We start from the raw sequence: 15,963 nt of genomic DNA on the forward strand, positions 1-15,963 counted from the left end.
GAGCCCGAGGAAGGCATGCGACAGGCTTCCCCAGCATGCAAGAATAAGGCAAGTCATGGTCGTGGAGAAGCGGTCAGGGCACAAAATCTGCAGAGGCCAGAGTGTGGTGGGGAGGGAGTGACAGACAGGAGGCCGGTGGGCGGGGCCTCATGGTGATTGGCAGGGTGACTGCCCCGCTGAGACTGACCTGTTGTGCAATTGCAAGGGCATCATTTCTTTCTGCAGCCCCCTGAACAGGCTCACCACACCCTTCTCACTGCTGTGGGCTCATTTCCACCCCCAAACCCATGCTGAGACTGGCACATGTCAGCCTCCCCTCTAGGAGTTGCAGTGCCTGCCCTGCTAACCCACAGGTGCCACCCAAAGCTGGGAAAGCCTCTCCTCTCAGCTGGCCAGTACCCCTGCAGCTTCGGCTCTCTGGTCTCACTCTCCCTCCCCCCCGGGGCAAGGGTCCTAATGGCCAAGAGCCCTGGTTCCTCACAGACCTCTGCCCCAACAGCACGCACTCAGCTTTGTGCTTCTCCAAGGCTCGGCTCCCACTCTGCAGACTGGAGTCACACGTGATCACTCTTTCCTGGATGCTGGGGGAACTGAATCACCTTGCTAAACGTCTGGGCTGTGCCTGACACCCCATCTCAGTTGTCACCCTCATTTCTCTCCTCGCTTGCAGAAATCCCTGCTCTGGGGGCAGGCTTCCGACCTGGTTCCCGACCTCAGCAAGGGTGTGTGTGTGTGTGTGTGTGTTCTCGTTCTCTCGTTCTCTCTCTCTCTCTCTCACACACACACACACACACACACACACACACACACTCACAGAGTTTGTGAGAGGTGCTGTGAGGTATGGGGTGGGTCAGGGACACTTCCTGGAGGACCCCCATTACCAAAGAGGAATGAAAGGAGGGCAGGTGCTGGGGGTCCCTACTCCCTGCTGGCCCCGGGGCTCTTCCTTTGGTACCCTGCCTGCCTGGGCATCCTCTGGTTGCACCCTCCATCACCCCCACAATCCCCAGAGCCAGGGCAGTCCTGGGTCCTCCTGTGTTGGTGTCATGATGTTGGCCCTGGCCTATCCAGGACAGAAGCTACTCTCTCCACTCCCTCTGCTTCCTCTACCTGCTCTGCCCCCACCCCCACTTTCCTATCCTCCATCTACCCACCAGATAGAATCTGGCTCTGTACATGTGTGAGCACCCCCACCCCCGCCAGTGCCTCAGCTCAGGTGACCCATGCAGGAGGTCCTTGCCCCACAGTACTCTGGAGAGATGGCATGGCATGGTGATGAGGCTGGGCTCTAGTCAGGCTGCCTGAGTTTAGGTTCTGCCCGTGGTGCTGTTGATGGAGGACTTCTCTCCCTGTTTCCTCATCTCTGAAACAAGGACAGCACGGGTGAAATGTCAAACATTAGCACAGTGCCTCACGGTGCCTCCACCAGCACTCTCCGGTCTGTGCAGTGTGTCCTCATTGAAGTTCTGGCATTAGTTGCAGCAATGTAGGCAGGTGACCTGTGCTGAGGGAAGGCCCTGGAGGAGGCTTCAGCTCTGGCACAGTCGGGTCATATGTCCCTGGGCAAGATTTTTATGATCTAGGCTTCTATTTCTTTCTTTCCTTCCCTTTCTCTTTCTCTCCTTCCTTCTTTTCTCATGCTGGGTTACAAGCTAGGGTCTCATGCATACGAGGTGACTGCTCCTCTGCTGAGCTGCTCCCCAGCCCCAAGCTTCCTCTCTACACCTGTGGAATATGGCACCCGAGTGGCCATTGCATGAGCCTCATGGGCCACTTGAGAGAATAAGCTTGAACCTGCCCACTCCAGGCACAGAGGTTGAGGTCCCTAGTAGGGTGAGGGGAACCCAAAGCAGGAGGTGAGGGAAGTGGGACTTTCCTTGGGTGTGAAAAATGCCAAATAGTCCTTTATTGGAATGATGGGTACCAGCTCTGACCAGGCATTACGTCTCTGCTCATCAAAGTGACCCTGAGAAGCAGGTGCTTAGCTTGTTTTGAGCCCAGCATGGTGGCACATACCTGTAGTCCTGTCCCAGCTACCCAGGTGGCTGAGGCAGGAGGACTGGGGCCAACCTGAGCAACATAGTGAGACCCTGTCTCTAAATCAGCCAGCCAGATAGTCAGTCCATTGTATGATCTAGCATGTTTTGCTGAACCATTCTTCCCTTGATGAATACTTGGGTGGTCTCTACTTTGGGTTATTGTGAAGAACACTGTGACAAGGTTCACATACAAATTTTGTATATGATGAGGAAGCCACTTGTCCAGACCCTCCCCCCCCCCCGACCTCTGGGTGAGTGGAAGACTCAGGCTGGCCACTGACCCCAGAGCCTGCCCCTCTCCCCACACAGGCCTGGTCCTCTTAGCTCGACTAACTGCTGTAACAGGGGTAGGTCAGGACACAAAGGGTTCGGGGTGAACTGTCGGAAAGTGTTATAGAGGAGGGGGCGACAGCCCCCCGGGCCTTGAAGGATGAGTCGGAGGTGAAATGAACATTGCAGGCAGAGGAAAGGCAGATACAGAGGCCCCGAAGTGTGAGGCTGCCTGGGGTATGGGAGCTGTAAGTTGTGGGTTACTGGGGTGAAGGGTGGGGGAGAGAAAGGGGTAGTAGGCCATGGGGTTGGAAATACAGGCACAGAACAGACTGAAAAGGCCTGGGGCTTTTTCTGCCATCTTGCTGTGCCCTCGAGATGGTACATATGAATGTTCTGACTGGAACTCAACAACTTCAACAATGTTGAGAAGAGGCCAACTAGGTTCATACTAGACTGTGTTCCAAAGTCATCGTCTGGTTTCTTCCTGTGACGATGAAGCATGGTTCCATTGGCAAGTTTGAAATCATTGCGGATGACAGAGCTGGGGAAATTGAGAGCTCACAGGCTGGTTAAGGCAGGAGCGAGCCCCTGATTTGGTGTGCATCTCAAAGACCTAGAAAAATGGCAGAAGAATCTGTTCCTGTCCCACCAGTTTGTTTTCACTGTACTAACAACCTCAGCTGCAAGACCAACACACACAGGAGATGAAATCCTGGGATTCTTTTTCTAGGGATGTAAAACATTCATACAAATAAAATGTCTCAATGGATTAAAAAAAAAAAAAAAAAAAAAAAAAAAAAAAAAAAAAAAAGGCCTTGACTACTAAGGCCTTCCACTAAGCACCAGTAAGCATTACAGACTTATCCTGAGGGCAGGGGGGTCTCAGGGCTGCTCAGAAGGCCATCAACATAGCCTGAAGTTGCACAGACCTGTCAGATAACAGCTGTGTTTTCTAGAGACCTTTGCTTTAGTTTTAGCATCTAGAAAATGGGGATGAGAAATTTTTGTAAGTTTTGTGAGAATTAAATGAGTTCAGATCTCTAAAGATCTCAACTCAGTGCCTGGCAGAGAACTGGTCTGGCAAATGGTAGTGGGGGTTATCATCAAAGGGTTTTCAGTAGGGGACATGCTGAAGTCAGACTGGCGTTCTAAAAGGCACATCTAGCTGCAGAGAGTGACTGGTCTGGGGGAGGCTGTGGTCCCAAGGAGGGTGGATCAGCCTGGGAGGTGGTAGTGGGTTTGGAGAACCATAGCAGGCAGAGGTCTAGAACTAGCTTCTGTAGGCCCCTGTCACTTTGGGAGTCACTCATAAATAATATCTAAATTTGGATCTTTTGCTGGGTACAGGGTTGCATACCTATAATCCCAGCAACTCAGGAGGCTAAGGCAGGAGGAATGCAAGCTTAAGGACAGCCTGGGCAACTTAGGGAGACACTGTCTCAAATAAATAAAAAGGGGCTGGGGAGTTAGCTCAGTTGGTAGAGTGCTTGCCTTGTACGCACAAGGCCCTGGGTTCGATCCCCAGCACCCCCCCCAAAAAAAAAAAAAACAACAAACAAATAAATAAATAAATAAAAAAGGATGGGGATGTAGCTCAGTGGTAAAGTCCCCCTGGGTTCAACCCCTGGTACCCACCAAAAAAAAAAATAAAAATAAATAAATAGATAGATTAGGTTGAGCTGTGTGTGGTGGCACACGTCTGTAATGCCAGCAGTTCAGGAGGCTAAGGCAGGAGGATCACAAATTCAAGGCCAACCTCAGCAACTTAGTGAGGCCCTAAGCAACTCAGTGAGACCCTGTCTCTAAATAAAATACAAAAAAGGGCTGGGGCTGGGGCTCAATGGTTAAGTGCCCCTGGGTTCAATCCCCACTATCAAAAATAAGTAAATAGATAAATTTAGATCTTCCTTCGAGCCCCTGGACTGGTACCCAACCACCCAGAGGCTGGCTTGATGGCCCCTGTTTCTCCCTGCAGCACGCCCACGGACGCCATGCGGGGGGCTCTGACACCTCTACCTTCCTTCCTGCTGCTGCTGCTGCTGCTGCTGCTGCTGTTGGGGTGTGGGCCACGGGTGACCTCTGGCGGCGGGGCTGGTGGGGCAGCAGGCTACGCTCCGGTGAAGTACACGCAGCCCATGCAGAAAGGACCGGTGGGACCACCCTTCCGAGAGGGCAAAGGCCAGTTCCTGGGTGAGATCCCCTACCCCACAGTGTCTCAAACAAATCTTGACACTCGCTGTGAATTCCCTGACCTCTACCAGACCCTCGAAGCCTTTCAGTCCTTGCAAAAATTTTCCCATCTCTACTTTTCTTTCTGAGGCTGGTCCAGGGCCTGTCAGCCTTGGAGTGCCGAGAAGCAGGCTGTGGCTGGCCCAGTGCAGGGGGTCTTCAGATAGGGCTGGGCCAGAAGGTGTATGTGAAAGTGTGTGTGGGGGTCGGTTCTGTTCCAGGGCTCTAAGTCCAGCTGCTGGTGCCACCTGGTGGCCCTTCTGCTCCCAGGTCATGCGGAAATGAGTCATCTAAGCTCATGGGGAAGGCTGGGTGCTAGGAGCCCTGGGGGAAAACACCCTGAAGCCCCCAAGATGGCCACTGGACAACACCTGAATTCCATCTTCCATGAGAGCAGAGAGGGATAGCCAAGGGCGTGATCTTCATGAGCACATGCAGAGCCTTGTTCTAGCCCTGGGTGCTGGGTGCTTCATAGTGCCAGGGAAGAATGGGTAAATGGGGTCCTCTGTCTCTGCTATTCAGGCCCCTCACTGTCCCATCTCTCTCTCTTTCTCTCTGTCTCCCTCAGAAATGCCTCTACCACTGCTGCCAATGGACCTGAAAGGAGAGCCAGGCCCCCCTGGAAAGCCTGGGCCTCGGGGCCCCCCTGGTCCGCCTGGCTTCCCAGGAAAACCAGGCACTGGAAAGCCGGGGCTCCATGGGCAGCCTGGGCCTGCTGGCCCCCCTGGCTTCTCTCGGATGGGCAAGGCTGGTCCCCCAGGGCTCCCAGGCAAGATTGGACCACCCGGACAGCCAGGACTTCGGGGGGAACCAGGGATACGAGGGGACCAGGGCCTCCGAGGGCCGCCAGGCCCCCCTGGCCTCCCTGGACCCTCAGGTCTTACTGTCCCTGGAAAGCCAGGTGCTCAGGGGGCGCCAGGCCCCCCAGGATTCCAGGGGGAGCCAGGGCCCCAGGGAGAGCCTGGACCCCCAGGAGAACGAGGCCTCAAAGGGGATAATGGAGTGGGTCAGCCAGGGCTGCCTGGAGCCCCTGGGCAGGGAGGTGCCCCTGGACCCCCTGGCCTCCCTGGTCCATCTGGCTTAGGCAAACCTGGTTTGGATGGGCTGCCCGGGGCTCCTGGAGACAAGGGTGAGTCTGGGCCTCCTGGGATTCCAGGCCCTAGAGGGGAGCCTGGAGCTGTAGGTCCAAAAGGACCCCCTGGGATAGATGGTGTGGGAGTTCCAGGGGCAGCAGGGGTGCCAGGACCACAAGGCCCAGCAGGGGCCAAAGGGGAACCAGGGACCCGGGGTCTCCCTGGCCTGATAGGCCCCACTGGCTATGGGATGCCAGGACTGCCAGGCCCCAAGGGGGATAGGGGCCCAGCTGGGGTCCCAGGGCTCTTGGGGGACAGGGGTGAGCCAGGGGAGGATGGGGAGCCAGGTGAACAGGGCCCACAGGGCCTTGGGGGCCCCCCTGGACTTCCTGGGTCTGCAGGGCTCCCTGGTAGACGTGGACCCCCTGGGCCTAAGGGGGAGACAGGACCTGGAGGACCCCCAGGAGTGCCTGGCATTCGAGGTGACCAAGGACCTAGTGGCCTGGCTGGGAAACCTGGGCTCCCAGGTGAGAGGGGACTTCCTGGGACCCATGGCCCCCCTGGACCAACTGGGCCCAAGGGTGAGCCAGGTTTCACAGGACGCCCTGGAGGACCAGGGGTGGCAGGGGCCCTAGGGCAGAAGGGTGACTTGGGCCTTCCTGGGCAGCCTGGCCTGAGGGGCCCCTCAGGAATCCCAGGACTCCAGGGCCCAGCTGGCCCTATTGGGCCCCAGGGTCTGCCAGGCCTGAAGGGTGAACCAGGCCTGCCAGGGCCCCCTGGAGAGGGGAAAGTAGGGGAACCTGGCTCTGCTGGGCCCACAGGGCCCCCTGGTGTTCCTGGGTCCCCAGGGCTCACAGGTCCTCCTGGGCCACCAGGGCCTCCAGGCCCTCCTGGTGCCCCTGGGGCCTTCGATGAGACTGGCATCGCAGGCTTGCACCTGCCCAATGGTGGAGTGGAGGGTGCCGTGCTGGGGAAAGGAGGCAAGCCACAGTTTGGGCTGGGCGAGCTCTCAGCCCAGGCCACGCCGGCCTTCACTGCAGTGCTCACCTCGCCTTTTCCCGCCTCGGGCATGCCGGTGAAGTTTGACCGGACTCTCTACAATGGCCACAGCGGCTACAACCCAGCCACTGGCATCTTCACTTGCCCTGTGGGCGGCGTCTACTACTTTGCTTACCATGTGCATGTCAAGGGCACCAATGTGTGGGTGGCCCTGTACAAGAACAACGTGCCAGCCACCTACACTTACGACGAATACAAGAAGGGCTACTTGGACCAGGCGTCTGGCGGGGCTGTGCTCCAGCTGCGGCCCAATGACCAGGTCTGGGTGCAGATGCCCTCGGACCAGGCCAACGGCCTCTACTCCACCGAGTACATCCACTCCTCCTTTTCAGGATTCTTGCTCTGCCCCACATAACCCACAGTGGGGCCCTGCTGCCCTGGCCTCCTCCTCTTTAGTGGTAGAGCGACCTTTTCAGTTACAAAGACCTTCATTTAAAGAACAAATCCAAAGGCTGAACAGAGGCGGAGGTGGCTGTGGCCCAGGAGACTGACTTGCTTTCCCTTACGTGCTGGCTGATATTGTTTCTGGAAGCGGCTGGTCTGAGTCTGTGCAGGGTTGAGGTCATCCTGTTCCTGTCCTGCCTGGTCTGCAGGTGGACCCAGGACACTCAGCCCAGTCCCCAAGTCCTGCATGCTGCTGGGCCCCTAAGGAGCCAAGGAGGGACTGAGCTCCCTGGCCATTTGCCAGGGGAGGCTGCCAGCCCTTCCTGCTGGCCACTGATAACACCTACTCAAGGAATGGAGCATGGGCTCCCTCCCAGTCCTCAATTGGGAGTTCTTCCAGCTCTCCAGGGACCTCTGGCACATGACAGTGGGTTTTCTGAAATTTTTGTTTCCCTTTGGGAGAAAAGGGAGAAGACAGGGGCCATCAAGGTGATCAGTGTGGATACTCTACCAAGAATGTAACTCCAGAGTGATGCTGTGGCATCAGGCCTTCCTATGGGAGGGACAGTTCCCTGCTCCAGCTGCAGCCCAGGGGAAAGGTGGTCTGTGAGGGGAAGGGGTGGATCTGGGGCGGGATGGCTGCCCTTCACATTCACCTCCCTCTACTCAGCTGCCCTCACTGGCTCTGGTCTGGTTAGCGTGAGGGCAGTGAACAGATTCCTAGGTTGCCACGGCCTGGAAAGATCAAACTGGCAGGACTGACAGCAAACATGAACACTCCTCCCACTCTCCTTTTGCCTGCTGGGGGAGCTAGCTGGTTTTAACAAATTTTGAGGGGATCCTTGCCAGCCGCAGCCCAAGTGTCCCCAAGGCAGAGACCTTTCTCTGGCCTTCTGAACTAGGGGCACACAAACTTGGGGATGAAGCCTCCCTCCTGCTTTTCCTTAATGAGAACCACATGGTGGGTTTGTGTGCCTACTAGAGGGGTTAATCTGTGGGGGCTTCCTCTCCTTCCACCCTCTGGTTTCAATTTCCTGTTCTAAGCAGGATTAGGGCCCAGGAGGCCAAGGTTCTAAAAGAAAGGGTGCTAACAGGCCTTGTGGAATGAGCTGGCTGTAGGTACTTCTGCCATTCTCCCCAGAGCACCTCTGCAGGAAACAGGCTTCCCCTTCCAACCCCTCAGCCCCCAGTTCAAGGTGAGAAGCTTAGCACTGAGGCAGGGATGGTGGACATTCTTGCTCATATAAGGACTATCTTTTATACCATGGTCGGAGGCCTCTCAGCCCTCACTAAGCCAGTTCGCTTCCCTGTACCAAGTGTAAACCTAGGTCATTCAACAAGCCACCTTGCTGTATGCTGATTCTGACCAACTCCAGAAGTGTGTGGAAGGTGGAGCATGATGCTGACTGCTAAGCTGTGGTCCCCAGGTTTCTGGACAGATCTCTGCTCTGCCCACTTCACCGCAGGCCGCTTGACTGCTCACTTTAGCTGTCAGAGGGAGAAATGCAAAGCTGAATTTGCCCAAGTGACCCTTTAAGAACAAAGTTTTTGACTGGGGTCATGATGGGTTTCTTTCTCCCTAACACCCAAGAGAAGGGTCTCAAAGCATACCTGGGAGGGTCCTTTGTTCTGTGGGTTGAAGCCACTAAAGTTTGATGTTAGGATCTGATTGGCAGAAATTGATCAGCTCCAACTGGGAGCCCAGGGAACCAAGTAGGCTCCATGGGAGCCAAAACAAAAAGCAAAACAGCGGTTTCAGAGTTGAGCTTCTGCCAGATTTCATTCCCGAAGCCTTAGGGAAGGGTGACTGGCATTTCTGAAATGTTTATGGGATTTGAGATGCAGGTGTCCACTTAACTGACTGGGTTTGATAAACAAGTCAGGTTTTAACTGAAAACTATGTTACCTTGTGCATTTTTATGTTCTGATTCTTAATTTTTTCTAAGATTAAGGTTAAATGTTTTCAACTAGTAATTTCATTTCTAACCTGGTACAGGAAGTTTAGTTCTCTACTTATCACATGCTGTGTCACAGATTTGGGAAAAATGCACTGGGGAATCAAAGAAAATGGGACTTCTTTTTAAAAAGAAAAACAACAGTATTGACTGTATTGACACAACCTCAATAAAACCTGTTGTACAAAACAGCACTGTGCTGAACTTGGCATTGGTGCAGAGGTATCTGGGAAGGCATCTGGGCTCTCCTCACCAGCTCCCCAACCCAAGATTCTGTCACAACAGAAATGCTGGACAATTGTATGCTGCTGGGGCTTCGCACCAGGAAAATGCCAGAGGAGGGCAGTGGCTAGAGCTTGGGAAACGGATCGAACTTCACTGGAACATTCCTGTGGACTCTCAGGGGCAGTGTAGCATGACAGCCGGCTCAGGACCTCAAGGGCCAAGTTTCAACATCTGATACAAATTATGAATGAAATCATGAGTCTGCTCCTGAGGGTGGGGCTTGTGCCAGGTCAATGCTAAAGACAGGGCTGGGGGTTCTGTGCTGGGCAGAAAGCACCCCTTCACAGCCTGCCAGGCTCAACAGCAGCTCCCGGAACTGAAAAAATCCATGCCCTGAGAAGTCCTGTGGTATGCTCCAGCCTGACAGAATCCCACCTTGGCTGAAAACAGACCAGCACAACAGTCCCAAGACTCCAGGCCACAGAGAGGCACACCACCAAGCCTGCAAGGATGCTCAGAGAACATCCCCATGGTTTTAAGGGAAGTATCTTCTTTTCAATTGTCCTTTCTTTAAAATGTGCTGTGCAAAACTTCCCAGCAGGACAAGGTCATTGGCTGGGCCCTAAGGAGGTATACAGCACTCAGTCCACACAGGTCACCTGGGATGACGCACCCTCCACTCAAAGCTTGGCAGTCTGGTGACAGGTGTCCTCTGCATCCTTCTACAGGGCTCCCATTCCTGGCCCAACTGGGCCTGGGTCTTGTTTGGGAAAGAGGTTCCAACGGCAGGAAAATCTGGCTTGTTCCTGTCCACTATCTCTGGCAAAATACCTGGCCCACCTACCTGGGCCCTTCTGAGTGAATTCCAACAGGAAAAGCCACCACACTGTGACTGCTCTGCCCTTCCTAGCACAATAGTGAGGCTAGCTGCAAGAAGTGGGGACTGTGCCTGACAACACAGCAAGCAGCTTACTACCTTGGGGTCCAATCCCCTAGGACAGGGCAGCCAACAGAGGCACAAGGCTTGAGGTCAGGTCACTGAGAAAGAGACATAGGAAACCACTGGGATTTACCAAAAACTGTTTATTGCATGACTTCCACTGGAAGCTGTTAATAAGCCCCATCATAGCCAGGGACCAGGTACGGACACAGAACAACTGGATGCAGGTATCTCCCTTGATCCACATGACCAACTCGGGGGGCTCTGCCCAGCTAAGGGCAGGCTGTCTGAAATTGGCTAAAATCCAACAGGTAGAAATGATGCTACTGCAGATCATTTCCACCTCCCCAAATCCCATGTTCTAGATAAAAAATGAAAATGCCACAGGACAAGTATCTTCGAAAATAAAACCTGTCCTGGTCCCTCATGTCTCATTAAGGACCCCAGGGATGCCTTACGACTTGCAAGCCAGAACTCTGGCTCCAAGAAAGCATCAGTCCCTTGCTCACTGTTCCTGTGACCTCCCCAAAGGGTGCACTTGATCTGCATTGCAGGGAGACTGAGGCAGGGGAGTCAGCTGAAGGGCCTCTGGGTTTCTGATCTGAGCCACATTTTGTACAACTGGACATGACAAAGCCCCCACAGCTGTGGCCTTTACAGACTCTTCTGGAAGACCCGGTGCAGGCTCTGGGCCAGGACGTCTGTCTCCTCATAGCCCTCACAACTTTGCTGCCAGCTCTCTGGCACCTGATCCATCCCATAGTAAGCACCAGCAATGGCGCCAGCCATGGTGGCGATAGTGTCTGTGTCCCCGCCAAGTGAGATGGAATAGATGAGAGTCCTTTGGAGGTTATTGAAAGCAGAGGGGATCTCAGGGTCAGGCTCCATGCAGCGCAGGAAGCAGTAGATAGCAGTGGGCACAGACTCAAAGGCGGCAATGCCATTCCCTGCAGGAAGTCAGATCACAGAACATGACTTGCCCCTGCCACCAGGCTTCTGTCCATTCGTCACAGTCAACACCTGAGCTCCAAGCAAGACTGTGATTAAGATCATAGGTTCTAGAGCCAGATGACCTGAGCTAAAACCCTGCCTTCTTAGAACTGCCTGGTAACTGGGAGTTACCTCACCACCAAGATTCCTGCTCTTGGATTTGACCCCTCAGTGTAGTGAGTAAAGGTGTCTCCCTCACACAGGGCTGTTGTGAGGGTGAAGTGAGGTCCTGTCTGTGAAGCACTCTGCATTATGCCTAGTACACAGTAAAGGTGCTAGATAAGCAATAGCCATTACCACACTACCTGTAAAAACTGGCAATCAGTTGCCACTTCTGGGGACACTGATCTACAGAGCTGAAGGTGCTGTAGGTCTAGAGCAAGGTAGCACTATGCTCACAACTCTGCTAGGAACACCACAGAGAGTGGCTCTGGCTGGTCCAGCATTCCCAGGGTTAATGTGATGGGAAGCCTAACGCCATGCCCCCTCCCCACAGGCCCTGAGCCCCACTGGCCCCAGAGAACAACAGGTGTGGGGGAACCAATTGCCACCAGGGTCCACGCACCTAGCTCGGACACCACTTCCTCTCGGGTCACAGATTCCTGGTCTAGAAGTTCTCCAACCTTCTTCAGTCGGCTGGAGTATGGATGCTCCTCCATACCCAACCTGTGGGTTCAGGGAGGTTTCAGGGAGGTCAGAGTCAGTAGGGTGGAGACACTGGGCAGGGGGAGGACTCGGGTGAATAGGCTCTTGCTCAGTACAGGTGCCTGACAAGGAGTGGGAGGGGGCCAGGTGCAAGCAGGTCAATTTGTTCTCTGGGATCCTGAGAGCACTGAAACCAGCCAAGGCAAAGGAGCTTCTTCCCACCCTTCCCTAAAGTTTGAAATGGAATAAGCCAGGTTTGGCTTTGCAGTTATGCCAGAGGCTCCCCAATCCCTGCCACATGCACGCTCAGACACGCCTCAGCCCTGGCTCCATCCCGTACTCACTCCCTGGCATCCAGGACGGCCTGGGTGTCCCCTTCCAGCTCCTCCATGTGGCCCAGGAGCTGCTCGAGGAAGTGCTCACTGGAGGACTCACCCTGCAGAGCCAGGTGCACAGCCAGAGCCTGCAGGACCGCGCCGTTGTAACCCAGGGAGGAGGCGTGGGTCAGCTGGGCTGAGAGCCGGGCAAACTAGGGAGAGGGGAAGCCGCTGTCACAGCCCACACTGCGGATGAGGAAGGGGAGCCCAGGTGCCAGCCTGCCCCCAATACCTTCTGCACATCCTGGACACTGCTATAAGCCAGAGGGATGCCTGCTACCCGCATGGCACCTCCATTGCCGTAGGAGCCTTTCCCATTGAACTGGGCCCGGGCAGGCTCATAGACGTCGCAGCACTTGGGGCTCAGGAGCTTCTTGAAGACAGTGATTACTCCGGCCCCATAACCTCTGTCAGGGTCTTTCTTATACTCCTGGGCAAACCTAGTGCAGGTGAAGGGAAGCAGAACTGAGGTTTCTAAGATGCCTCTCAGGACTGTGAGAGAAGTCTGGGCTGGTTTGGAGACAGAGGTTGCCTAGGAGACACAAGGCTGCACTAGTAGTGGAGACATTTTTCGCTTGGGAGGCTGTGTCAGCCAGAGAAACGGGTCCTGTTGAGGGTGCATGTCCTATGCACACACAGACCTCATTCCTGTCGAGGGGCACAGTGACTGCCCGCCTGGTTTGTGCACCGTAGGACCATCCCCCTCACCTGTGAGCCATGTCCACCTCATCAAAGGCCTTCTTGGCCAGCAGGGACTGCACGAGGGCCCTGGCCATGGCTGTGTCATCTGTGTAGTACAAGGTTTCTGTGGGGAGAGGAAAGGGTGAGAGCAAGCTGTAGGCCTTGGGGTGAAAGTCTCCTGCGCATTCCTCTTACAGGTAGCACATCTACCCTGACCTTCCATCAGCCTCTCCCTTTCTCCAAGAGCCCAGGATTTCAGCCTTGGGACTTTTAGTATTTCTTTATTAAGTCAGTCACATCCTGCTGGTTTCTGAAGGAAACCTTCCGCCCCCTTCTGTCTGCCATCATTGCAGTTCTCTTTTTTTTTTTTGGTGCTGGGGATCCAACCCAGGGCTCTGTGCTTGCAAGGCAAGCACTCTACCAGCTGAGCTATCTCCCCAGCCCCATTGCAGTTCTTTTATTAATTACCTGCTTGGGCTGTCAGCAGGGACCCTGAAGTCTCCCCTATGTCCCCCACTCTTCAATGCAACATAATAGGCAGCCAGAGTGCAGCCTAAGAGTAGACCATCACCTTGCTCCTACTCTCCTGCTCAAAATGGTTCTGTTGCCTTCATGATGAGATCCTGATTTATGGTTGTGCCATTCAAAGCCCTTCCCAGCCTGACCCCTTCCTTCCTGGCGTACCTTCTATCCCACGGCTCCCTTGCACATCCTCAGAACCAATCCTGGCGCTTGGGTCAAGTCCTTCCCAGCTGGGGGTGCTCCCCTCCCTCCATCCTGCCTCATCTCCTTTCCTGCTGGCTGCCTGTGAGTGTTGCTTGGCACTTCTAACATGGCACACTTAGCTTGGGAGGCACAGGGCTTTGGCCTTACCTGAGAAGAGACAATAACAGAGAATGAAGTGGACTCCCTGGTAAGCCCCCTTCCCACTCCCTGTATTCCTAGTCTACCCTCTCAGATACCCCAAGCCCAAACCCTTTCCCCTTGGGTAACGCTTCCCTCCTACTTCACTGGAAGAGTGGCTAACAGTTATCGTAATCACAGCTGCACTTTCTATGCTCCCCACTGAGGGAGTCTGTCTCCCAGTCCAAGGTGAAGGCCACCCAAATCAGTTTTCTCAGGGGCCTTGCTCTTCCTTTATGCCTTTTCTTTCATATCCTCAACCTCTCCTCTGAGGTGGAGCAGCCTCTATTCTCTCATTAGTCACTGTCCCCTGATCTTTCCTAAGGGACCACTTTTCTCCAATTCCAGCCCATGGGACTCAGGAGAGGCACTGACCCCACCTCCAGCCTAATCAAACAGCACATGTCATCCCTTGTTTAGGGATGGGTACAGGAGGGCAGCCAGGCCAGGGAGACTCAATCTGGGACTTTTCAGAGAACTGGAGCAAAGAGAAACTCCTTGCTGGAGCTGTTAGGGGCCACCCCAGTGGGAGGGCTGCAGAGAGACTGGATTCACCCAAAGAAAGCTGATCTGAATGTCAGAGAGGAACTGAGCCTTGAGGAGACAGTTTGAATCCCTGGATTCAGCTCTGCATAGGGCTGACCTCTCTGAACGTCTGTTATGTCAGCCAATACTCCCTTTTTGCTTAGACCATTTGAATTGGGGTTTCTGTCACTTGCATCCAAAGGGTCCTAAAACACCACTTAACCTAAAACATGCTTTTTCTTCATCTTAACATTAAACCAAAGATAAAATAAATGCCCATTTCTCCATCTTGTCTTCACCTCAATTAGAGTTCACCTCCTCTCCTTCACATCTATCCATACTACTTTCTCTCTTCCCCTTTCCTCTTTAAATCACAGGAAATGCACTTTTAAGTCCAGACTTCCCCCTACTTAACTTCTCTGGACACCATGACAGTGTCTTCACCTTTAATTCCGTTCTCAGGTTTTTGTACCCTCCTGCTGTTTCCTACCTAAACACACCCCCCCAACCGCTTCTCCACTGCCTCTCACACATGGGTGTTGGCCAGGGTTCTGAGGGCTTCCCTTCTTGTAATCCCACACGCTCTTCAAGAATCACATCCTGCGCGCGACCTCAGACCTGACACCTGGGCTGAGAACCGGGGTGATGGTCGACAATACAAATGGGGAAGAAAGGAAGGAGAGAGAGCTTTATCAGAGGGGCAGGCAGCGCACACCCAAAAAAGGCCTGCGCGGGGGGAGCATGGTCGAGCCGGACCTGAGAAAGCCATGCCACATTAGAGAGGCAGGCGAGGGCGGCCAGGCGGGCGACACAGAGGAATGTGACTCTCTTCTAGGGTTTTAGGTGGGGGAGGCTTGGAGAGGGGCGGGGCTGGGGAGTATAGGTGGAAAGCACTGGCTGGAAGCACCGGACGAGGCGCGCTGCAGAAGCGCGACGCCAAGGCACCGGAGCTCCAGGTGTCTGCGAGCCACAGGGTCTGGCGCGCCGCCTTGCCAGTCTGGTCTTAGTACACATCACGGCCTCTCAGCCCACTCGGGGTCGTAGTCCGCCTCCTCCCGAGTGTCCCTGCCGGCGGGCACAGCCCGCAAGAGCCCGGCCCGGTCCGCCCCGCCCGTCCACCCCGCCCACCTCGCCCACCTCGCCCACCTGTCCGCGCGCTCCCGGGCGAGCCTGGCTCCGGCTCCAGGCTCTGCACGTGACGCAGCACTGACGTCAGGCTCACTGTATCGTGCGCCTCGTAGATGGCGCCCACGCAGTCCCCGAGCAACGCGCCAGCCAGGCAGCCTCGGAAGCGCGAGAGGGAACGGGCAGCCCCGGCTCCGCCGCCGCCCGCCGCCGCCATTGCTGCCGCCGCCGCTGCCGCCATCCGCGCGCAGGCCTGTTGCCACTTCCGGTGCCGCCTCCGCCGTCCTTCCATCCCGCTGACCCACAGCGCCCCCCGGTGGCCTGGAGCCTCCGTGCCGCCCTCGTCCCACAGCGCCACCCAGTGGCCGGAGTCGCAGCACCGCGCAGTTTCCGTCAGCCTCGCTTTGGCACCCGAATTCTCTGTACTTGTTAATGGCGTCACAGTCGAGAGGGACGGCCACTACAGGGTCTCCTAGGGTTAGGTACTGAGCCAGACCATCAGGTCAGTCCAGGCCACTGCCTCCCGTGGATGGGCACCTC

The 15,963-nt window shown here is 55.2% G+C and overlaps 2 protein-coding genes across 9 annotated transcripts in view; one reads left to right on the forward strand and one right to left on the reverse strand.

The window, feature by feature from the left end:
• The window catches only part of Col8a2 (collagen type VIII alpha 2 chain), a 23,320-nt gene extending 14,129 nt beyond the window's left edge, over positions 1 to 9,191 (forward strand). For all 6 annotated transcript variants that reach the window (XM_047560430.1, XM_047560440.1, XM_047560468.1 and 3 more), the window contains 2 exons: positions 4,288 to 4,502; positions 5,110 to 9,191. In XM_047560430.1, the coding sequence (XP_047416386.1) occupies positions 4,304 to 4,502; positions 5,110 to 7,028 (2,118 nt within the window). In that variant the 5' untranslated portion in view covers positions 4,288 to 4,303 and the 3' untranslated portion in view covers positions 7,029 to 9,191. The remainder of the gene's footprint in view (positions 1 to 4,287; positions 4,503 to 5,109) is intronic.
• The window catches only part of Adprs (ADP-ribosylserine hydrolase), a 19,408-nt gene extending 3,553 nt beyond the window's left edge, over positions 1 to 15,855 (reverse strand). The window contains exons 1-6 of one of the 3 annotated variants that reach the window (XM_047560525.1): positions 15,445 to 15,855; positions 12,898 to 12,994; positions 12,422 to 12,629; positions 12,157 to 12,341; positions 11,733 to 11,833; positions 10,307 to 11,124 (exon numbers count right to left, since the gene is read on the reverse strand). In XM_047560525.1, coding sequence (XP_047416481.1) covers positions 10,832 to 11,124; positions 11,733 to 11,833; positions 12,157 to 12,341; positions 12,422 to 12,629; positions 12,898 to 12,994; positions 15,445 to 15,715 — 1,155 coding nt within the window. In that variant the 5' untranslated portion in view covers positions 15,716 to 15,855 and the 3' untranslated portion in view covers positions 10,307 to 10,831. Of the gene's footprint in view, positions 1 to 10,306; positions 11,125 to 11,732; positions 11,834 to 12,156; positions 12,342 to 12,421; positions 12,630 to 12,897; positions 12,995 to 15,435 lie in introns of those variants that run through there. The other 2 variants (XM_047560504.1, XM_047560514.1) reach the window with 2 other exon arrangements.
• Positions 15,856 to 15,963: the final 108 nt, after the last annotated feature.

This window comes from Sciurus carolinensis, chromosome 1, assembly GCF_902686445.1.
Source record: "Sciurus carolinensis chromosome 1, mSciCar1.2, whole genome shotgun sequence".
Classification (NCBI taxonomy): domain Eukaryota; kingdom Metazoa; phylum Chordata; class Mammalia; order Rodentia; family Sciuridae; genus Sciurus; species Sciurus carolinensis.